General features: G+C 36.1%; 1 protein-coding gene across 1 annotated transcript; it reads right to left on the bottom strand.

Moving 5' to 3' along the window:
* Positions 1–13,066: 13,066 nt before the first annotated feature.
* LOC144666697 (adenosine receptor A3-like) lies at positions 13,067–14,101 on the bottom strand. Its single transcript, XM_078528080.1, has one exon. The coding sequence runs from the start codon at positions 14,099–14,101 to the stop codon at positions 13,067–13,069; it is 1,035 nt and encodes a 344-aa protein (XP_078384206.1).
* Between the last annotated feature and the right edge of the window lie 10,427 nt (positions 14,102–24,528).

Below are 24,528 nucleotides of genomic sequence, written 5' to 3'. Positions count from 1 at the left end.
GTTGAAAAGACCTCATCACGCTTTTTGATTGACATTTTAAGAGTAAGCACCATGTTAATAAGAAGTCTTTATTCGCCTATACGAACATTCCATGAATGCAATTCATGTACTACGGTCGACAAATGTCTGTAGAATATGCATACTTCAATGCAGCCCCGGGTTTTAGCATGCAAAATGCCCTATATAACATAAAGAAATTAACAAGGTGTTTCAGTTCCTTACATGGAAATAGCGAGCTCGGAAAAAAGAGTATTTTTTCAGACCGCCACTAGCTCGTAAACAACAGCTTGGCAATAACTGAAGGGGTCCATGCATGACGCATCGTTTGAGTAATAATTAGCGCCCGACCCGTGAATTCTGTCTCTGATCTGTGAATTGCCGGTCTAGTAGGACGCGTAATCTGGTTATTTTACGGACCGCGATTCGCGACTCCTGCTGCCAAAATGTTCGTGAAAGCCAAAATGAAATTGATAATCATTATGTGGGACACGCGTTCTCTCGGCTCTGTTTCTGTGTTGCAGGAACTATCTAACCAGTTCGCTACTTGATCAGCGTTTATTAAATACGTGATTCGTGATTTGAAGGGAACATGGCTCGTGACTCGTGTTTAGAACACTCCGTTTACATTTATAACCTTGATAACGAGTAAGATCGATCTGTTCTCCGCTCGTAATTTCTTTCTTCAGTATCCGTACGTAATTCTGAGAACACCCTGCCAGTACCCAAACCAAGAACTAGTTATCTTAAACACAGTTTTGCCGTCCAAACTACGTAAGCCATCCATGGCCTTGCAAGCTTTAGAAAGGGAATTAATGCCCACCCACACGAAGACTTCACGACAAACGCGTAAAGCAGTATAAAAATATGTTTATCATTTTTGACTGATTTTTTCTTTTTTTTACCGTGACTAAATGAAGTTTGTCATTCAATTAAATTCCAGATAATGAAATACAGCCATGATTAACTTGAACTAGATAGCGCCGTCGTAACAGGGGCGGTGGAGCAATTTTCCAAGTGGGGGGGGGGGGGGGGGGGGCTGACTAGTGACTTGAAGTGGGGGGGGGGGGGGCTTAAAATACCTTTCCCTTAGTAAGTCTTTATTTTTTCGGAAATTCTGGGGGGGGGGGCTAAAGCCCCCCCCCCCCCCGGCCCCGCCGTGCCTGCGTAATGGGTGCTAACCATTTGTAAGAAAAATCTGGTTGGTGTGACCGTTGCATAATGGTACGCGATTTTCCGAATATAACGACCAACCGGATGAGATTTCGCTTACCATTATTCTTCCAGGCGTTTCTTCCTGCTCACTCGATCTAGCGCCAAATTCAGTGTTGCTTTCTATAGATATAGCTAAATATTTTGAGGTTGAAAACAAACTTTTTGATGAAGAAGATAGGCTGATAGTGTCGGTTAACTGCCGTCAGCTGTGTCATGAGTTGCCATTTAAACTGAAGGTTATTTTGAGGCCGAACTGTTCCCACTTACGCTCCGAATGAACTTCGCAACCGAGTGTCACTTGGCACGTTCGAGCTAGATCCTGTCCCAAGAAAAAATATGAAAACATGAACAATTCAAACGTGGAATACCAGAGACAGACAGCTTATTTCTAACAACAGGCGATCTTCGACGATTGGGGCGATCACGATTGCTTCGATCGCCCGTGTTCCATCCAGGCGATCGATCGCTGACCGCGCCGATCGCGAACGATTATACGAGAACTACTTTCACGCCGGGAGATGATCAAAGCGATCCAAACTGTCACATGGTGCATCAATATCACTCACAACTACGTTACGTTTGGCCTCTTTTTCCCTCCTTCTTCGTAAAACGGCAATGACGAAAGTTTAGCAGGCGACGAGCCTTGCTCTTTGCAAACGCCTCGGCGTTTGCAAACGATGCGAGGCAACAGAAACGATCGGGCCGATTATATGAGAACAACCCTAAACAAGACAACGGCAAGGGTGCTTTCATGCCGGATATATTGGTGAGCCAAATTTCCGGGCACAATGAGATGGTTTCGTCAACGGATTGTACTGCATTCCCTCATTATTATATGGAGAACTGTTAAACTGGGAACTAAGCCACTCTCGGATTTTATATGCCATTCCTTCCGGGACCCAAGTGGCTATTTTTCGTATGCGAGTGACATATCGCTTATTAACGTTAAAATAAAATGAAAATAAAAGTAAATGAAATGAAATGAAAATAAAACTTTGGGATAAAATACTTTACACAATCGAGGCTTCCGTGCTGAAAGTTTAAAGAAAATCTATCGAGCTGTTTTTTAGACTTTTCAAAAAGTGCTTAACACCGAAAATTATCTCAAAATTACAATACGAGCGGTCGAAAGAAAAAAAAAACAAATTCCCAGAATTGAGTTGTGAAAACTCAACAAAACTTTCACGACTTCGAAAGATTACTTTAATACACACTTTGACGTTATTTGAGATTACTTCGTCTACATAGTGTTTGTGTCTCGGCTCATTTATTATCACTACGCAAAAAATACAATCCGAAACATTTCAGATCCTTCTAATTGTAGGTATGGAACAGAAAAAAAAAAAACTGTATCGAGCCACCTCAAGAAACGGCTTCAGATTTAGACGCGAAGCTAGCGCCACAATTCAAATTGTTTGTTAGTTCTTTTTAGTTCTTTTTAGTTCGTTTATTTTAAAGAATTAAGCAACTGGGTGGAAAAGAAACGGACACATATCTGAAATAAACTAATAATAAAGCCAGGATCCGAGAAGCACTGGATTTCCCATTTTATTTTTTACTTCCGCGTGGCCTCGGGATTAATTTGGAAAAATTCTTCTTAAAATGCGGCTGTTGGTGGCTTGCATGGAAGTTAACGTAAGAAATCAAAATTATTCTTGTCGTTTCCTTTATATTTACCTTTACAGGTAATACTTACGGGAGCAGTGGGTCTCCCGGACAGTCGCATGGTGAGTAGTTTCTTCGCAAGATCATAAACAATTCAATGTTCTTTTTTTTATCGAATGCTACCCATGGATTAAAAGAACGAAACGGGAGTTTACATCGAGCTCGCAATTTTTAATGCGCCCATTTGATATACATGTAGAAAGGCAACGCATAACCCCAAATAGTTACTCGCAAATTTATTGTCGTATTTTTCATGCTAGAAACTAATTGGAATTTGGTTACGATGTTTCGTGCTTTTCAAGGCGGGATATGATTACGTACATTGTCACCTCAACAACACTGAATTGAACCTCGAGGAACATATCCACTATTCCAAGTATTCATTTCTCTTTTGCAAGTAGTGAAAATGAGAATGGATGTAATGTCTGTACATCCGGCTAAGAAGAGGTGACCTAATGGTTAGCGCATTGGACTCTAGAGCTAGTGGCTTGAGTAGGCGTCGTAGTGACGTGTTCTTAGGCAAGACTCTTCTCTCTCACAATCCCTATTTTACCCAGGTTAAATTACATTCGGTGGAAATACCTCCTTTATAATAATAAATAATAATAAAATATTTATATAGCGCCATATCCATGGCTCATGGCGCTTTATAGTAAAAGATATTATTAAAAAGTGAAATTTACTTAAAAAATTTACATCAGTGATAAAAAAAATACTAACAAATAAAATAGCTGAGCTGTAAAAATAGAAATAAAAACTAGCTAAGGATTATTAAAATCTTTAAATGAAAAACTAACTCATTAACTAACTTACCTAATTAACTACATGTAAGTGACTAACTAACTGTCTAACTGAACTATCTAATTTACTGGGTAACTGACTAACTAAAAGTCTAATTATAAATTTGTTAAAAAGGTATGTCTTTATACAAGTCTTAAAATCTGATAGCGAGCCGCTCTTTCTTATACAGTTCGGGAGAGAGTTCCATAGGCTAGGTGCCGCTAGGTGCTACAAAAGAGAAGCACCTTTATGGCATGGAAACAGAGATACACTCCGGTGGTTTAGCCCTAACTTTTGAAGTTTAATTCCATTTCCATCGCCCATTCTGATTTTAGCAGTCAGATGAATTGCTGGGTGAATATGTATTAAACGTATTTTTGAAACCACAGTAAAAAGATTCATGTTACATTTCACCGCCGTGGTTTAAGTTTTCTATTCAAAACGTATAAACGTATAAATGTAGACACCATGTTGATGTCGTGAAGAACAATAGAAACTAACAAATTAATCAATGCGAACAAGCTCAATGCACGATCATGTATGGAATTTTGTTTGTTTCCACCTCATTCCTGAGATCATGAATATGAGGTCATCTTGTGTTGCATGTGGCATTCCATACACCTCCCCTAGAAAGTGGCTTTTGTGGTACCAAATTGCATAGGATTAAATACAGAAGAGCTCTCCGACGGGCCGCGGATGGTTCGTACAGGTTTACCACTGGAATATTGTCGTTTTACCAGGGAAAAGATGTAATATTGGGCAATTTTTTGGCATGCATATAGGGTGACTGTCGAAGCCTTTGAATTTGAGGCGCTTTGGGTGAAAAATGGCAAACTTTGAGAATAACAGCTAATTTCATGAACACGGGTCGGCATTCTGACGGCTCAAGTGTTCGACCTTTCGCTTGGCTTTGATAGTTGCAAGCAATTTTAGAAGTAGCATGTATTATGCTAATTTTTACTCGTAGAACAAAGCTTACATATTTTATCTCAAAGGATAGAAAGAATAAGAAAGTAGAGAAAAAACGAAAAGGGAAGGAGCAAGTAAAAAAATCGGAACGGTTCAGCAAAAAAAGTCCAAATTTTGGCTTATGCGCATGCGCCAAGTAAAACGTTGTACATTTTTACATGGAAATTGCATCAAAAACCTACTGCAGTGTCAGAAAGTGCATTTCTTGCAAAATTTAGAGAAATTTAGGACCGTAAAGCCAAGAAAATCGATTAACGGTTAAAAAAAAACAGTTTTTTTGGAGAAATTTCAGCATATTAAGGGTTAATATAATGTGGAATAAAAACGCTCATCGAAATAAAATTTTACCTTCTTTTCAATCAAATAAAGAAAATGTGCTCGCCTTTCTTGATTTCTGTTGTCTTTTTGTGCTATTTCATCGTTCATTTTCCCTTCAGGCGTAAAGAAGGCACTACAAACATTATTTTCAATCAAATAAAGAAAATGTGCTCGCCTTTCTTGATTTCTGTTGTCCTTTTGTGCTATTTCATCGTTCATTTTCCCTTCAGGCGTAAAGAAGGTACTACAAACATTATTTTCAATCAAATAAAGAAAATGTGCTCGCCTTTCTTGTTTTCTGCTGTCCTTTTGTGCTATTTCATCGTTCATTTTCTCTTCAGACGTAAAGAAGGAAATTTCATTTTTCACCTCGTCAGGTCATGATCAGCTTGGAAAAAACTTCATCATTTCCGCTTCAATTCGAACGATTTATGCACCACTACTGTCCTTTTGTGCTATTTCATCGTTCATCTTCCCTTCAGACGTAAAGAAGAAAAGTTCAATTTTTCACCTCGTGAGGTCAGCTTGGAAAAAACTTTATCATTTCCGCTTCAATTCGAACGATCTGAGAAGGTCCAAAAAAGCCATGTCTGAATAGGGTTAAATTCGCTTGTCCAAGCAAACTTTCGCAGCTTCTAATCTAGAAACTTAACTGACATTTTGCAACCTGAAAGAAGACCAAAATGTTAAAAAGCCCGTATTCGCTTCTTTAGACATAAGGTGAAAATTTTTACAAACTATAATATTGTAAGTACACAGAAGACGACCTTTTTGGTGCACAAAGACTTGAGCAGATAAGGAATCCGTTATATCATTTTGTTTTTGGTGTGTAAGTTTGGTATCCTAAAGGCGCTGACTAACATTTTTTTATGTCTATACGTTGAAGTACTGTACTATTGACTAAATTTTAAGGAGCACTTTTGTAGTTACTGTGTTGACTGTACTCACAATATATATGTGCGTTCTTTACAGATCGCTGTCTTCATGGGATTCGCTATTTTCACGGCCATACTTGGTTTTGGAATGAGCATTAACTACGGTTTCGTCATTGCCATTACTTGGCTTGAGGGTTATCTTTATTCCTTGGCAATGGTCATCGCTGCAGTTAATTGGGCTCTTGGGGTAACTGCCAATGTCCTTGGAATGACGGCAGCGATAGGCTGTTGTCAGGTACGCTGTGCTTCGACTCCACCAGAACCGGTACGCCTTTCGTCTCAATTAAAACGTTTTTAATCTTATTGATGACTTTGTTATCGTGCTTTTGTTTTTGTTTTTTTCTTTGTTTTTTTGTTGTTGTTGTTGTTGTTGTTTTTTTTGTAATTTTCTTTAAAATGGTTATGTTAAAATTATTTTTAGATATTATGCGATACGTGAAAGATCGTAGCAGTTATGTTCGAAACTAAAACTGTTGCGAAAAGAAAGCCTGGGAGAGAGCCAAAGTTTCTTTTGGCAGCTGCTTATAAGATGCGTTACATACAAAAATTGCATATTTGAAAGTTGTACAGCTCTTAGTTTTATAGCAGTCTTAGTTCCCTATGATTTACCTTAATGCCTTGTCGTTATCTCTGTTATTATCCCGTTTATCAGGCCGAGAAAAGCGCGTTATGCCATTTTGTATTTTGCCTCTATCGGCCGGCTTGAGGAACGAGATAATGGCTGCGGTCACATCTGGAATGCTAACTTAGTTAAGACGGCGTTAACTTTAGTTAGCTATTTCGGTAATGTGACCGCTTCTCTGTTCGCCCTAACTATAGTTCGCAAATTTACTCCTCGCTGATCCATAACAATACACACTGACTATACATGTAGTTATACCCAAGCAACGTTCATGGGTTAGTCTTAAGTTTAGAAACGAAAAACCAATCAGAATGCGACAATTCTTTTCGCACATGCTAGATGGACATAAATATACAACGCGTGAAGGGAAGGAATAAAAAAAACAGCCAAGAAAGTACATATGACAAATTTTAGCAAAAATAAAGCTTGAATTCTTCGGCTTCTAGCATCCTTACTTCATTTTATTTTCTTCGACGCCGAGATGGAGTGCCAAAATAGAAAAAAAAAATAGAGGAACAACTAGACACAAATCAACAACAAGGGCTGCCGTGAACTCATTTAAATTTGAAATTATTCAAAAGCTTATTAGAACTTACTATAGTTAACTGCATTAGTGTGACCGCAAAGACGACCGAAAGCACTAACTATAGTTAGGTATGACGTCACGTAACTCGATACTAACTATAGTTAAACTTTAGTTACGTCGTAGATGTGACCGCAGCTAATAACAGACATAACGACAAGGCATTAACGTATGTAGATTTTATTGTCAAGGTATCATTATTTTTAGCTATAAATTCGAAAGCGAATTCTCCCATACAAATCTTTATAAATAAGAACCGTTGTAACACAACACCTCCGTAAGCTACCAGTCAAGAGTCACGTTAAGCCAGTACGGTTACAACTCCCCTCATCTTAATCTTGGGCTTCCTGTGGAATAAAAGGTCCCAATTGGAACCCTGTAGCAGTCCTGTGAAGTGTTTTTTTTTTTTTTCATCGGCTACCCATCCCAAATATAAAGTCAGTTTTCGCATTTACTGTAGTGAGCGAAAAGTGGCATCGTGAAAGTAGTTATCGAGAGTCGATTCCAAGAGTACATACATACATACATACTTTATTTGAAAACAAAGGTCTATAAAGATGGCAGCCTAGGGCTGATGTGGACCTTTAAACTTATTTACAGATAAGAAATAGAAAATAACGTATACAGTTCTTTATATTCTTTATATTTTTTATGGCATTACTGAAATAAAATACATAACATGATTATTTAAAAATTACCTAGGATACAAATATACATGCATAATAAAATTAAAAATATTAGATAGAGTTTAAAAATGCACAAAATCTTCTAAGTTTTTATTTGTGTTAGTGGCATTGTGAGAGTAACTATCGTATTAAGATCATAATAGAAACCCTCTATCCCATCCCTTCCATCTCCAAAGGTTGGACCTGGAGCACTCGATCCTATGTCCAGCGCATTTATCACTAGACCACAGTGCTAAATAATAGGAGCTTGAATGCATCAAAAGGCACAGCCTTCACCTTCTTTCTATTTTTTCAAACATTAGCGACAACAAGTGATGTTCACAGGCAACTCTGCTTAAATCATTACACTAATGCCTAATGAAGTTCCCTTGGCCGTTCCATTGCAAATGCGCCACGATCAGGTTGAAACTCAATGGTATTCATTGGAGGATCGGGTCGGACACCCTGCTTCCGGTGCGGTTGAAAGTCATCCTCAGTATTTTCAATCTGGTCCGTCTACTTCGATTAACCCAGGCTACCCGCATCAGTAGGCTAAGATGCCTCCTCGATATGAAGATACATATTAAAAGATGCGATAAAAGAACAGCGATGAAGACTCAGGGGGTATATTATAACGGCTTGGCTGATATAGCTGTTTTTAAAAGTTCAATGCTTAGCCTGGGAGGGGCTAGCGGCCAAAAGGCCAATTAAAAACAATGCACTTCTGGTTATAGTTAAGGGCTTCTGCCTATTTGTGTCTCCCAAACCAACAATTAAATATTATTGATTTTTACAAGGGCCAATCCCTTGAAGAAGCATTCAGCCCAACCGTACGGTCAGACTTACATTTTAAGTTGTTTTAACTGGGTAATAACACGTTCTTACCCTAATAAAGGCTATGCTAGAGACTAGCTAGAGACCTCCAATAAGAAAGACACCTCTATGCTTACCCTAATAAAGGCTATGCTATTTTTATATTTTCTAGCGCCTACATATAAGCACTTAGTTTCAATCAACTCTATTTTTGGCTCAACCCGAACGTCGTCAAATATTGGAAGATATAAGATTGGGATTGTTGGTAGTTCTGAGTGACTTTCTTCTATAGAGACCAAGCACGTTGTTTTGTGAGCGTTCTTATTGGAGGTCTCTAGCTAATCTTTGGAAACAACTTATTGCTGAATTTGGTTGTCGTACTTTGGGAACGTTTGGAAATAAGTAAAGTGTCAATTTAAACGTCAATTTGCAATCGAAGTTAAATTTTCTAAGATTAGTCTAAGCACCCTTAACCACCAGCATTTTTTCCTGAATTAACTCCTATTGTTGGAAGACATCTCTATTTCAAAAACAATAGCATTTGTTTGCAGCTTTCAGGATTTTAGTTATTGTTTAAGTGCTTCCATAGATTCCGGTGAAGACGTGCTGGGATATGAAACCAATTCGAAAGCCAGATGCATGGAAGTGCATTTTAACAAAACTGTTCGAAACGGAAAACAACAATATTAGTTTAGCATTAAAATTAATCTTAGATCAATAAGCATTTAGGACTAGGAAAACATTATACAGCTGTCTCATTTTTAGGGAATCTTAATTCCACATATTAGTTTATTCGTAATATATTAGTAACTGAACGATTGATGAATTATGTGATTGAAAATAATCGCTCCTTATACGACGTGAGTCAGTTAATTGTATCTTTCTACATGTTTTTTTTTTATTGTTAAAAGTTGTAATGTGGATCAAATTCCGGTTCATGAAGGTTGGATTTTTATGTTCTCCTTCTAAGAAGCCTTTAAATTTGAACTATGAAACAAAAACGCTTAATAACTCCTGAACTGATATTATAGAGTTTACAGAGGTTTACAGAGGTCGTATGTAGTGTCATATGTTTATTATTTGGCTACTGTCGCCATGGTGATGCACTAGTCCTTTGACGTACAAGAGGGAGGTGGATGCCATCCCCTAGAAATTGCATTAAATTTCTTGTTTTTTGCCAGTTTTTGTGAAGAAAAAAAAAGAAACAGAATCGTGCAATTAGTTTAATTTTGCATCCAATGAGTATTTTGGTTTGATTTTACGGCTTTCAACGCAGTTCGAAATAGTGTATGGAACCAAAACTTTATGGAGAGTTCCACCCTCGCTCCCCGCTTCCTTGTAACTCCGGAGGCGTTGGGGAGGGGGGGGGGGGGGGTTGGGGAGAGAGTATGGATTTTCACGTACGTCCTCTAGTTAATCTAACGTGAGTAGACAAATGACCACGATGACAATGCGAACCAAAAGAAACCCGATATCAGATTTTTGGTGTTCAACCAGATAATATACACTTTCTGATGATATAAATAGATAGAAACTTATTTTTTTAATAGTTTTTCCTGGAAAATTTCGCTTTTGTTCGAACCAGAGAAATGTATGCCGTACATAAAATGGTGTAAGGGTCTGTCACGACGACAAAATACACAAAAAATGTCAGAAAATAATCATTTTTTAGGCCAACTTTATTGTAGTGCAACGGAAATTACATTTTTAAGTTAATAAAATATGTCCAGAATTGAACGCAACTACTGAAAACGATTTTTACTTACTCTTAATTTTGGCATTATTTAGTGTACTTACTTAATTACTTAGTTACTTACTTAGTTACTTAGTTAGTAAGTTAGTTAGTTAGCTACTTAGTTAGTTAGTTACTTACTTACTTACTTACTTACTTACTTACTTACTTACTTACTTACTTACATTTAAAGACGTGTATTCACATATATATTCATTTAAACGTAACCCAAATTAATCACGTTATCCGCATCTATTTTTTTATATATTTTATATTGTATCATAGATACTGCTGGTATGCAAACAAACAACATAGTAACCTCGAAAATGCATCTTGACAAAACAGTCCAAATATTCAATCAAGTTATTCACTCAAGCCGAATTAATTACATAGAATGTTATCAAATGGGAAACCGTTGATTGCAGCACATTTAACAGTTTACACACCGAAAAGCCCCGCTGGGGAGTCTAATAACATTTGTATTCGTAGATTGTTTGATTGATTATTTGATTGATTGATTGAGTGAGTGATTGATAAATATTTAATTCGCGACGAAAAGTGCGGATTACCTTTGATGGTGCAATGGGCAGGAATACTTGAAATACCGACTGCTTTCCTGACTATTTACAGTATGTACACATTATTTACATTTGACTTTATCGAGTTCATGCTCCAATAACACCGGACAGCTAAGTAACTTTGATTAGCTAGATGGAAATAATCAATAAGCATAGCGCACAGAAGGTACGGAAGGGACTGAGTCACTTATAACATTTTTGAATACATGACTCATGTTATACATGTATGCTTAGTTATTATAGCGTGAATACTTAGATAATAGTTCAGGCCCGCTAACCAAAAATAAGCTCAGGCTAACTAAATCGGTTTGAAACAAAACCGATGTTGTGCTTTCCAAACGAGAGGCAAGCAAACGGACCAACAAGCTTTTAAAATGTTTTAGTGACATATCCAAACTGCTTTGGATTCCTTTGGATGAAAAAGTCGAAATATCTCTGAAGGGGATTAACTGTAAAACGATTGAAGGAAAGCGAAAAGAAAGCTAACAGACTAAAAAAAGCGCTCGAGAGCAGTTTCGAGCGTTTTGTCCGTTTCTTAACAATTTATTGACGTTATTGTTTGCTTCTTCATCTTTTTTTTTTAAAGTTGCTTGATCTCTTGTATCAAGTCTTTCATGGCATATTAAGCGAAAAAGCCAATTTTAATTACTCAACAGAAATGAGTTTATCAGTGGCTGTCACTGATCACAAGACTCTTGTTAATACGGCGGAGAAATGTGTGTAGATGATAGCGAGAAATCAGCGACTATCTCGTCTTTTTTTTTAATTTAAAGTGCATCAGTGTTTCCACTTGCAACTTCAACAAATCAACACTTTTTTCCATTATTACACTTCGGTCGAGGAACGAGGAACGAGATCTCGTGATAAGACAGAGAGAACGCACTAAATGGAATTTTGGCTAGCCAGAAACTTATCCACAATCTATAAACACATGTTGAAGAAGTTTTCGCCTTTGCGATAAGAATGGCAAATTGTTAAACACGACGTGTCTTGTAAAACAAAATCGTGATCATTTAAATGTTATGGCTTTGCATCCAACCAAAAGTTAAGACTTTAACATCATGGATGACTTAACCCTATTCAGACCGGGCTTTTTTGGACCTTAACTTCCAGAATATTTAAGCAATCACCAAGAAACTTATAGGATGTATTGTATGTCCAAAACTCTTCCTTTTGGTATACGTCACGTGGGATGGTGATGTCATATCACGTGACAATTACATCATGATATCAAAACAGCGGCCATCTTGGATCCGCCATCTTGGATTTCAAATTTGTTTTCAAAATGCCAGAAAACCACCCAAAATTACTGCAAAGTACTCAAAATAAAGAAAAATGTGCTTTATACCCGTAAGAATGTAAAAATAATTCCATTTAAGCTGATTTTTATTAACAGAAACACGCAAAATTACAAATTTGGGAAAACCTGCCTGTCAAAACGCCGTTGCCATGGTGATGTCATGTTTCTGACCCATCATCCAACCCTACCAAATTGTTGCCAGATAAATTTTAGGTAAACTCAAAAAGTTTGGCAGCGTTTGGTTAAATCTTAAAAAATTTTATAAAAGTTCAAAGTTAGCGCAGGCCTCAAAAGCCCCCCCTCCCCCCCCCCCCCCCCGGTATGAATAGGGCTAAGCCTGGTAAACCTGGTAACCTCTTAAATAATCATTGCAAAAACACAACGCTTAAACTGGACGACTGTTCGATTAATAATTCAGCTCAGTATTGCCACCATTACTTAAATGCCGCTGTCCGACTTGTTTATTTTTTTTATTTTTTTTTCAATTAATTCTTCCCAAACCCTACTACCTCGGTACTTTGACCATAATTTGAAGAGTTTAAGGATGTTTGCGCGAATATCTTCTCGCATGATTTTTTTAAACTGTTATCATTTTGGGATTATAGATAGCTTACGAAAAAAAAATACAAAAAAATTTACGGGTCACCGACCATTTAAGAAAGTACACTACAGGCGAAGTTAATACAACGGATATCAGGCCTATCTCCGTTTAACATAGCTTATTCAGCGCACGTGGTCGATGCATGGCGTGGCTTGACATTGTGGCATGAATTGCGTGCGCAGTAAATATTCGCGTAAAATTAGCGCTAACATCCTTAAAGACAAACATTACATTGCTCTATTCATCTGATTCAGTACATTTGACCTTCCCAATAACCAAACGCTCCTATCTTTCTAATTCTGAGAACCAGGGGTGAACGTTTTCTTTAGAAAGGCGCGAAAATCCTTCATTTGCACCATGTATATTATCACGTTTACAACACTGTTTGAGTATCCAATCATCGCGCTTGTACAGCGCAGAACATAATCAGTCTCAAAATCGATAGTTATCTGTGTTACCATATTGTAGATTGTGTTACCAAAGTAAAACAAATAAGGTATAACAAAAGCAAACGTAAGGCTAACAGTAATGTATGTACCGCGAATAGCAGCGGCTCTACGCATCATCCTGATTGCGTTATCTCGCTGAACGTCGACAGTCCTGCTTCTCAGCTTGGTCCATAAAGTTATGATAAGCGAGATGTTAACTCTAATAATGATACAAGAAGGTATAATGTATTGAAGTAATGTATAACTTAAGAACATAATTCTAAACGGAAGGTATTGGTTATCGTACCTGCACAGCACGGTGTAATGTGTATCGTTTAAATCGAATCTTATCCCTTCGTAAGTTGCGCCCGGAACTAACACAACAACTAATCCTGCCACCCATGCAAACACCACTATCTTTTTTATAGTGGAATGCCTCAGTGTACGTGGATTCTGACGCGTTGAAAAATACCTCTCAAGGCTGATGAATAACAAGTTGTTCATTGTAACAGAAGGGAACACGACATTTAAATAACGCACTATTCTACAGCCCCAACCACGATTTAAAACATCAAAATACAACTGAAAACATATTGGCGGAACTGAAATGGCGTCACAAAGAACATCAGAGATGGCTAGACTTCTGATATAAACGTTTAAGTTCTTTTCAAAGATAGATGTTGTCAACAAATGACCAGTTGTTCTCATCTTTGATTTTACAAAGCAGAGTACGAGAATGTTCCCCACAAATCCTACTATGCCTATTGATGCCAGTAATAAAAACAAGGTTAGTCTTGTGGAAGACTGAAGTGGTCTGAACACGTACACTTTCCTTGCCAGTTCTGTTCCATTTGCAGCTTTTGACAAGTTATTCGTGGGTGTATTGGACAAATGGTTCATACCTTGCATATGACCCGTCTGGACTACCAGAAACAAGCTACGAGAAAAATAGGAATAAATTGTGTGAGCTTACGTGGTTTCGAGTTTGGTCAGTTGCAGAAGGGATTAATTTTTTTATCAGTGAATAATGATCAGCATGTTAAGATACAACTTTTTGCAAAGTTAAAAAAAAAACTCTGGAACGGTTTCGGAGCCACCTTAAATCTTCGAAAAGTTAAGGTGGCTCTGAAACCGCTCCAGAGATTTTTTTTTTTAACTTTGCAAAAAGTTGTATCTTAATATGCCCATTATTGTTCAATAAAAAAAATGGGAGTCACCGGACTCGTTTATGAATAATAAGCACCTAAAGCTTAAATAGGGGGTGTTACTGGTTATGCTGTTGCTATAGTTACAAGTGACGTCAAGAAAATAATCACAATTTGTTTGCCAATGACTGGGCATTTGTTTGATACCATTTTTGTAGCGGTGACTGATAAATGTTTGTAGCACTGACCCATCAAATTATATAAGAGCTGGAAAGTACTGAAAACTGTTTTGAGCACTATGTATCCCAAAGAAATTCTGCTGGAAGTCAACGCAGAGTTTTTAATTTGTTTAATCCAAGTGTGTTTAGCTTTACCGAGACTGTCTTTCAGTCAGATAGTATTTTCAGTCAGAGAGATTAATATCCTACAAACAGAGTTCTTTTCATAACATTCATCGGCAAGCCGAAATCGATTTAAAAGTGTTTTGTTTTGTTATTGATAATGCTTTGCCTCGTTTTTATTTATTCTCTTATTGAATCTCTTCGGTGTAAATTTAATATGCTGGACCTTCTTGTCAGTACGGTTCATTTAAGCGAGACTATCTTTTTCCGAATTAAATAACAAACAGCATTTAACACTCTTGATAACCCGTCTACTCATTATTGAAATGACGCGCGTATACAAACAGAGATTTTGTGACACAATCTTTTTTAGCTTTCTTTTAAAAACAAATAAAGTAAAAAAAAATAAATAAAATAAATACCTCGGGCACAGTGTTTCCCTACACGGACCTCCCGGCACGTGCACTTGCTAAGTTATGTTTTAAAACGTGACTTAAACATCGAAGTTTTTTCCGGTCGTTTAAAAAGTGCATAATTTGTCAAAATGCCCTTCGTAATTTCGTCCAGCGTGTTTAATTCCTACCGGCTAAATTAATGCTTTCTTAACGACTTTTTGTTTCTCGACATTTTCGTGTACTAGAAGATTTTGACTCTCTCAAATCAGTTATAATTTGTCATGTAAATTGAATCGTGGTAAAGGCATTAAAAGTGAAGAAAACCTTTTCACTTCGGGGTGAGTTTTAGCTCGATAAAATTACCAAAGGACAAATTAGAACCTATGTAAGAACGAAATGATTGGAACTGGTGTTCGTTTTGAACTGGCGTCATGAAATTGCCCTGTTTTTTGTGAATTTTATCCGGCCGGTTGCTGGCCCCTAGGGGTACTTGGAAGTTTTCTAGATTTTGAAAAAATTAAAAAACGCTGGAACTATCGAAGAGCATGTCTTGTGCAAATAATTTACTCCAAAAGAGTACATTTTGGAATGGCTAGAATATTAGTCTTGTCGCCGGATATTCCATGTTTACAGGCAGCCAACCTAATGGTGAATTAAACGCTTTTAAAAGAAAGACAATCGAACATTGAAGTACGTAAATCTACTGAAAGATTAATTATTATGCAGCGTGAAGAAGTGAAATTTTTGGTCGACAAGAAACATGCAACCAACACACAATTCATACAGAAACCTCAAGTGCCCAAATTCTCATTAAATATTCTAAGCACGTCTACATCTATTCTAAAACATCAGTAAACGTATAAAGGTTAGGCAGATAGGGTCAACGTCAGTGAAAACTATAGCTGAAGCCGAGTGGCTTAATCCATGTTCTCGCTTTTACTACGCTGAGGTAAGGTCTTAAACAAACTCACATTAACTAACAGTACAGTTGCGTTAGGTGAAAATATGAACATTGAAATTAATACTTGCCGTGTAAAATTTCGGAAAGCACACGAGGGAAAAAAAACTTTATTTATTTAATCCTAATCATTCACAAAGCTAATTTATTCGTTCGTTCGCAAATGGGTTATTACGAATTTCAAACATGCGAGGAACAGCGAGGAGTTTCAAGTTTAAGACAAGGCTGAAGTAAGTGAAGGAAGAGTGCCAAGCTTAGCTGTCTTTGCCGTAAAAAATGGGCTTCATGTGACTTTTTTGCATTTTTCTTGGTGCCTGGAATCAGTTGAAGACATGTATATGACATTAATCGACAACAAATGTGAAAAGGATTTCCTTATAATGGTAGCAAAGCGAAAACTACCTAAGTTATTTAGTTTATCCTACCTCATAATAAATTTTATCCGTCGCATGTTTCCTCCAATAATCCTACGGATCTCCAAGTGCAAACTGTGGCCCTCTAGTAATCTCCTGGTTTCTTTTACCTAAAACGAGGATATATATTGGCGTTAGATATCAGTCATTATATCGGACAATAATTATGTCATACGCCCATATGACGTTTATTTCCAATAGCTTCATTGCATTTTTTTTTTAACGTTCAATCTACTGCAGTAAATTTAAATGTTTAAATATTTTACAGTTCAGTTTCGATGTCTTCACATATTCCAATTCTACCGTTTGGGCGACCAATCGTCAGTTTTTTGTCCGCTAATATCCCGTTTCCTTGATTTTTATCGAAAACATGTGTGTGAGCAAAAAAAAAGGATAACTATAGTTTGGGCATGAAAACTTTTAAGTTTTGATGGCAAGGGAAATACTTATTTCAGCTAGTTAAACAGCCAAAGCAGCATTCGTTCGTTAGGTAACAATATTTAGTGCGTTGGAATAAAACAAAAAAGGTAAGGTAATATAAAAAAATTGGTTTTGAAGGTGTCTTTCACCAGCTCAGTACTGCCACTGTGGTGTGATCTGGATGTTAACTGACTTTAAATGTAGCTCGGCAATACACAGCAACACTTTATTTTATTTAATGCTTACAGTAGATTACTTACAGTCTTCGTTGCCACGAAAAACAGATGGAGTGATCAGCTTTCCAAGTGAACAAGATGAAGACGACAGATTCTTTTCCCACTATCCTGAAACACAGAAAAAGACAGTTTAACTATGCTCATTCAGCAATTTACATCAAAATTAAAAAAAAAAAAAAAAAAAAAAAACTTTACGACCAATTTTATGTGTGTCAGTGACTAGATAAATAAATAAACTAAACCAAATTCAGTGAAATATATTTGATGAAAAACTTCTAGTAATAATCATCATTTTCGTGAAATATCCCTTTCTCTCTAGAAAAAAAATGTCGGCTTTTTGTTTCATTTCCTTTTTGTAGTTCAGAGTTCATTCATTCCTCTTCGCCTGTTTTGCTAATAAACTCTGGTGGTTTATGACCAGTGATTCGATTAAAAAAATAAAAAATACAATAAAATAAATCATACCTCAGCGAAATTTATTCGGTGAAAACCTCCTAGTAAAAACCTTATCGGTGAAATCTCGCTGTGTAGAAAATATATGCCTGCTTTTGCTTTTTTGACAGCTCAGAGATCATTCCTCAATGCGCAACATCTTTTTCTGGCAATCCAACCTTCTGCATGACTTGTTTAAGTTCAAATTCGCTTGAAAGGAGATTTAAATTTAGCAGGATATTCCAGTTCGAAACTATTATTCACTTTTGAGTTTTGTGTTTACGTTGTGTAAAAAAATATTTTTTTTTTCGGTGAGAGTTCCAACTAAGCCTCTGTGTTATATGACTTTTATTTTAAAGTAAGGAGAACGCGTTTTCTACATAACTGTAAAATATAACAGTTATGCGGATATTCTCTTTATCCTGCAATTGATTTTTGAATTGCTGTGGAAGTTGTTTGTGCATGACAATATATTTTTTTCGGTGAGAGTTCCAGTAAAACGTCCAGATTCGCTGTTTTCTTTTGGTGAAGGCATTTTTCTTTTTTAAATCAGCTATGCGGAAATATTCCAAGTACTTTGTTTTCGTTGTATGTTGTTTTAGCGAAGAGAGTTCCAGTTCAGCTTATGTTATATCTGTTTATTTTCCCGCGAGGATAAAAATCTGTTCTTTACTTTTCGTAAGAAACTTTCTGTTGATTTTTCTCGTTTTCTCAAGTCTTCAAAAATACTTTGACAAATCATGAAAGTGGAAAGTGGCAATCAGAATTAAATTAAGCATTTATTTTATGTATTTTTTTTTTGCTCGCGAGATATATTTTTTTCAATGTAAAAGCTTAGTCAGATAGAAACAGTTCTGCGTTAAAGAAGAATTTCAAGAAATAAATAAGACCGAGTTCCTTCGTTATGAGATGTCGGATGTAAATTGCATGTATGCCGAAAAAGAACTTAAAAGAAATAATCAAAGGAACATTTTTTCTTTGTTTTATTCCATTGCAATATGCTTCTGTCCTTTTCAATGTAGCTGACGATTTTCATCAAATTCACACGAACATTCATTCTTTCTGACAAAAATAGTACTGAAACTGTAGGACGTAATTACCAGCAAAAAAATGTATAAGAAATATGTTTCTTGTTGAAAATAAATAATCTGAATCCATGGACTTCCTTTAGTTTGTATTTCGGTAAGAAATGTGCGTATACTTTGTTTTTTTTTTGGGAGCTCCCACGTTTCGTGAATAAAAACTATATTAAACAGTTAAAAGCGATACATACGATATTTAATTTATATCTATTTCTACAAAAAGGGATTTTTTCTGTTATTAAAATAGTCAGGAGTTTGTACCTTTTGAGCTTTTATAATTTAAATCCGCAATTACTCAAATCGATCGTGAGAAAAACTGAGTGTTTAGTTTCAAGTTTCGTTTTTTTTTTTTTTTTTTACTTCTGGTTTAGGTGTAAGAGCGTTTTCTTTTCCAAATTGCTGAAAAAGATAATCAGCTATGCGGAAATATTATTTAACCTGTAATTAACTTTCAAGTACTTTGTTTACATTGTGTGTTGTTTCATCGAGGAGAGTGTCCAATTCAGCTTATGTTATATTTCTTTATATTCCCGCGATGATAAAAATCTGTTCTGTAAATTTAGCATTTATTTTATTTATTTGTTTGTTCGCCCGATATTTTTGTAACGTGTTCCTTCTTTTGAGACATTGTCGGATATAAAATGCATTTATGCCGAAAAAGAACTTAAAAGAAATACTCAAAGGAAGAAGTTTTCTTTGTTCTGTTTCAATGCAATATGCTTCTGTCTTGACACCTTCTGTCAATGTTGCTGACGACTTTCATCAAATTCACACGGACATTTGTTCTTTCTGATAAAAATATATTAAATGATAGGACGTAACTCCCAGTAAAAAAAAAAAATGTTAAAAAAAAATATATTTTTAATAAAGAAAAATAAAGAAAAAAAAAATTAAAATCGGGCGGCCTTATCAGCCAATAAAGATTACGGAGCTCGCCCGCTCTTTTTCTTATGAGTCTTGTTTTCTCTTAAATATGCAATCCACTATAACTAAGGATGGGGGGGGGGGTGGTCTAATTCTCCTAGGTTTGAGAATTTAGAGTAAAATTTGTATGATCCCACGTTTTCCAATGACACCGTTGGACGATCCATCGTCGCGGTTTTTGTTTTAAGAATTCCGCAAGCAGCTATAGTTAAAACTGTGCGTTTCCTTGACTATAATTGACGAGGTGTTTAAAGAAGAAATCTACTCTTAAAAAACCCTAAGGCCAAAAATCCCGAAGAGCCATGTAAGGTGTTTATTTTTATTTTAAGGAAATTGTTCATTGCAGTTGAGTAAACAGCCAAAGCAGCTATTGCTCGTTCGGCTTTTTTGGCGCATAGAAAACAGTTTCGATACGGCAATATCAATTTTACTAAAGAGATAATGGTTTCGAAGTGCTTTTTATAACCTCCTCTCCAAAAACTCAATACTGTCACAGGAATGTGATTTGTATTTTAACTACTGACTTCAAATGTGGCCCTGAGCTCAAAACTGTTTAGTGCTTACAACGGATTTCTTGTTATTCTCGTTGTATAAAAAAAGAAGAAAGAGATAAGCTATAGCGCACATAAAAAGAAAAGAACCGATATTTTTCGACTTCCCTGAAACAGAAGAAATACATTTGAGCCGTGCTGGTTCAACAATCTACATCAAATTTAACAACTTTTTCAAATAATCGGATTTGTCGTATCTACATGATTTCTATGCCCAAAGCAAATTGTTAAAGCATTAAAGAGAACCGAAGAATACATAGACACGCGAAATGAATAAATTATAAAGGAAAAGATTGCCACCGCAATTTTAGTAAATATATAGGAGATGCCTTTACTGCAAATGTAGTTAATTAGCTGAGGAGCCCCTTTGCTGATTCAGTGTTTTTTTGACAAAAAGGAGGTGGCTGAAACTCAGACTAATACTCCATAAAAAAATAATAAAACCTACTTCAGAAAAACATTATTCGGCTTTAACTTCTTAATTAAAATCATTTCAACATTTGCCGTGGGATTTAGGGGTCTCTTCTGTTTTGCTTTCTAATGTTTTTAAAGTTCAAAAATCATTCCTCAATGCGCAACAGCCTTCTCTGACAAACTGAAAAAAAAAAAAAATTGCATGAGGTCTGAGTCAAAGTTTGAACACTATTAACATGTGTTTATTGTAGAGAAAAATGTAGCAAATCTACACAAATCGTCTCCTTTCTGTGTTTGAGTGGGTGTAAATTCATAATATATGGATCTATAAAACGAACATTTTTTTGCGCTTGAAACGTTATTTTATTTTCTTCTTTAAAATAATAAAGGGTGAAGACAACAATATTAAAGTTTAAGTAATACAATTAACTGAACTGTCAACCAGAACGTTATTTCGTTTACGAACTTATATTGTAACAAAAATCGAACATGGCAAATATAAACTGTTAAAATAATATTTGCAGGAAAAAATAATGAAAGGGAGTTATGCAATGTTGTCTAAACCTGTATATACTCTTTAATTAAAGGTATATCTTTCCTTCTTGTCTAGGCTACGTAGAATGGAAAATTACAGCTGCAGCTTTTAAAATAGCGAAACAGATAAACATTAATAACGACAAGAAAACAAATTGGAAGGAATGGTCTGTTTTCTAATCAAACTGGAGGCCGATCATATATTAAAATACGTTGTTAAAAGTTAAGTGTCATGGTCAGAAAAAATCAAAGAAATCAAAGAAATTTTGGCCACAATCCAAAAACTCATACTTTGTCAATTTGAAGGCCTAGGTATGTAACTGAAAGATATGAAGTTAGTTTTTCGAAATATTCAATTTTACGGCAGCAAACCACAAATAACGGTAATCGTACCGGAAGCTAAAATTTCACTTCTCGACAATCCGAAATTTCACGCTCTTCAGCTTCTTGCTACCCAGACGTTTCAACCGCTGTAAATCTTTCCTTACCTTAGTTGCATAGATTGACTCTTCCTTTATTGAAATATAGTTAGTATTTTTATCTCTGATTATTTCTGAGCCAGCTGAGCCTCGATTAAGTAGACACGTTTTTCTCATTTAGGAAAAAGGCTAAAATAATCCAAATTCATTGAGGAAAAAAGCTGACCGGTAGTGCTTCAAATCTTCTGATATTTTAGCCAAAGAGAGTCCGGTTGTTGAATTTTAGGTTTATGGTTTCAAAAGTGTAGGATCTAGTAACAGTTTTGAACAAAGGTCGATCAAATCGAAAATCCGCGGTTATGAAAAGAAAACTGAAAACTGAAAAAACGATAAGAATTATATTTTTGGGGCAAAAAAACGTAAAATACTTTGAAGTTTTATACGTTTGAGACTTTAGAAAAGTAGATTATCAAAATGCCTACATAAACAAAAAAATTACACGCGACTGGCCGGAAATTATATTTAAATTTTTTTTAAATCCAATTTTTAATAAAAAATTTCGAATTTAAGTTACCGAAAATACCTTAAATTATTCAACTTTTTTAACTCTCCTGGACAATACTTTATCTAGATAATATTCGTTAAAGAAAAAAATATTAAGTCTGCTTGGCTTGACGCGAAGGCTAAAAAAATGGCACATTTTCAACGGATCACTGCGAAATAATATTCCGATTTTTTCATACCAACTAAGAAAAGTCAAAAGTAGAAATGGAAAAAATTTGTGGTAGCGAGCTTTTAGTGCAAAGGCGGCAACTGGCAGTGCGAATTTGACTTGAGGGCAGGTACAAAATGATATTAATATAATAGTGTCATAGCCGGGAAAAAAATTTCATCCGCTGGCATACTCTCTGGTTTCATACCGAGATGTAAAAAATAAATAAATTAAACACTATGGTGATAATGAAAAATAAAAAAGTTGCGGGCAAATAAAATAATATAAAATCGGCTGAAATGAGGCGTCCATTAACTTAATCTTAGCGAACTGAAATCAAAACGTAATCCGTTTTCTTGTTTTCGACCACTTCTGTACATTATCTGTGCTTCCATTTAAATTTAGCTCGCTTTTCAAATACAAAAAAACCGCTTTTTAAAAAATAAATTTTTCTATAAACGTAAAAAATAAAAAAAGAAAAAGGAAAAAAAATAATTTTAAAACCACGCCGCCACTTTTTATTTTTTTTCTCCGAAGCTAACAACTTCAAAAAAATGAGGAGTGCGTTTTGTTTCCCAGAGTGCGGCAATCGAAGGGGATAACCGGCTCGTTCGTCTTGGGACTGTCCATAAATATCGTGGCTTTCTGTTAGGACGAATAATTTTTCAGAGCAGGTGTATTTGGATTGTCTTCTAAAAGGCGAAATATATAAGTCCCAAGATCGCCTTCTATTTTTCATAGGAAATATTCAAAACAGCACGGGCCTTTCTAATATCCCACTCACCGTGGTGATAAAAAAAGCCATTAGAAGCAGAGATGTGCTAAATGTGCACATGGCCGACAAGATTAAGTTTGTAAACGTATCTCACATTACGGTAGTTAAGCTTATAATTTCCTTTAATGGCTGAGTAGAAAATTTTTCTAGGCAAATATGTCTTGTTCACTTTTTCGTTGGCTATATTTTTGGTGTGGCCAGAAAATGTGCAGGGTTTTTCTATCCTTCTGATAATTTCCACCCTACTTCTTTCTCCGTAAGAAGGAATAGATGATGAGGTCCATTGAGCTCTATTACACCCCCCCCCCCCCTTAACGAACCCGCCCAACAGGGGAATGAAAAAACCCGTCCGCGAATAGGACTGTTTGAGTTTTCTTTCAGCTAAATACGTTTTCAGCTTAAGACGTAAGCTTCGTTTCTAATAAACATACAAAATGGTGCACAGGAAGACATACATCTGTTAAAAATATTTAGAGCCGATATCTGGACAGTCCGCTTGGATAATTATTCATTCGCCCATAAGACAGTTGGATTCAGGTTAGATTGCGTGACGCAACTTTAATCAACTTTCAAGCCGATCTGTTGTGTCGATTGATTTCTTGGGATGTGTTGCCCGCAACTTTCTTTCATTTGTTTCAGTTATCACAATCTGTGGTATGTTCAATGTTATGTTAAGTATGTTATGTTTACCGTTTAAAGCTTTCTGCGGATACTTGGTTGACGAAAAAGAAGAATGTGGAATCAATAACTTACTGGCGGACTGACATGAATTTTGTTGTCTACCGGCTTGCATGTAGGCGACAGTATTTTTTTTTTTGCTCTCGCAGCTGCTAGTTTTCGGTTTTATGTGTTTTATTGTGTGAGCTGAGGATTTGTTGTGTGCGGGCCCGCTGGGAAAGTGGAGCCGCCGGTGCTCGCTAAAGATATTTTCCATTTCCATACTTTTACTTCTTTTTGGTTGGTATGGAAAATGTATGCGGAGTAGTTGGACTTTTGCGCACCTGCGCGTTAATGGCCAAGTACATTCAAATAAAAATATCCGTATTTTTTTTTTTTAACGAATCATGTTAGAGTCAAACCAGAGGTAAATCTATGCGCGGCGACTCGACGCCTACAGTTGTGCCGCTTGCGGTCGGTCAATTGAATTAAAAAATATTTCTTGCGATATTTGAATATGAAAGCTGTTCGTTTTTTAGTGAGATTTGTGGGCAAGTTTAATAGATTTTTTTCATATTATTTGAATCTGGAAAATATTTTTGTCTCGCGGCCCAGTCGCTCGTGCGTGACGAACATCAGGGAGAGTCAGTGTTTTTGTTTTCTTCTATTGTAGGCAATCTTTTGGAACTATTTTTTAATCTCAAACGTAAAAATTATTACCTTTTCTTTCCCCATACCGTTCGTGTCACTTTCATTTTCTTTTCAAAGCCGCGGAATTGTAATTTGTCGACCTTTGATCGACCTTTATTCAAACTGCTACTAGATCCTACACTTTTGAAACCATAAACTAAAATTCAACCACTACTCTCTTGGCTAAAATAGAAGATTTGAAGCACTACCGGTCAGCTTTTTTCCTCAC

Source organism: Oculina patagonica, chromosome 9, assembly GCF_052425735.1.
Source record: "Oculina patagonica isolate OP01 chromosome 9, crgOcupat, whole genome shotgun sequence".
NCBI classification, from domain to species: Eukaryota; Metazoa; Cnidaria; class Anthozoa; order Scleractinia; family Oculinidae; genus Oculina; species Oculina patagonica.
This window is presented reverse-complemented; position numbering and strand designations above follow the sequence as displayed.

Coding starts and splice junctions, on each gene's coding strand:
- LOC144666697 (XM_078528080.1), bottom strand. CDS start 14,101: ATGAACCATTTGTCCAATACACCCACGAATAACTTGTCAAAAGCTGCA.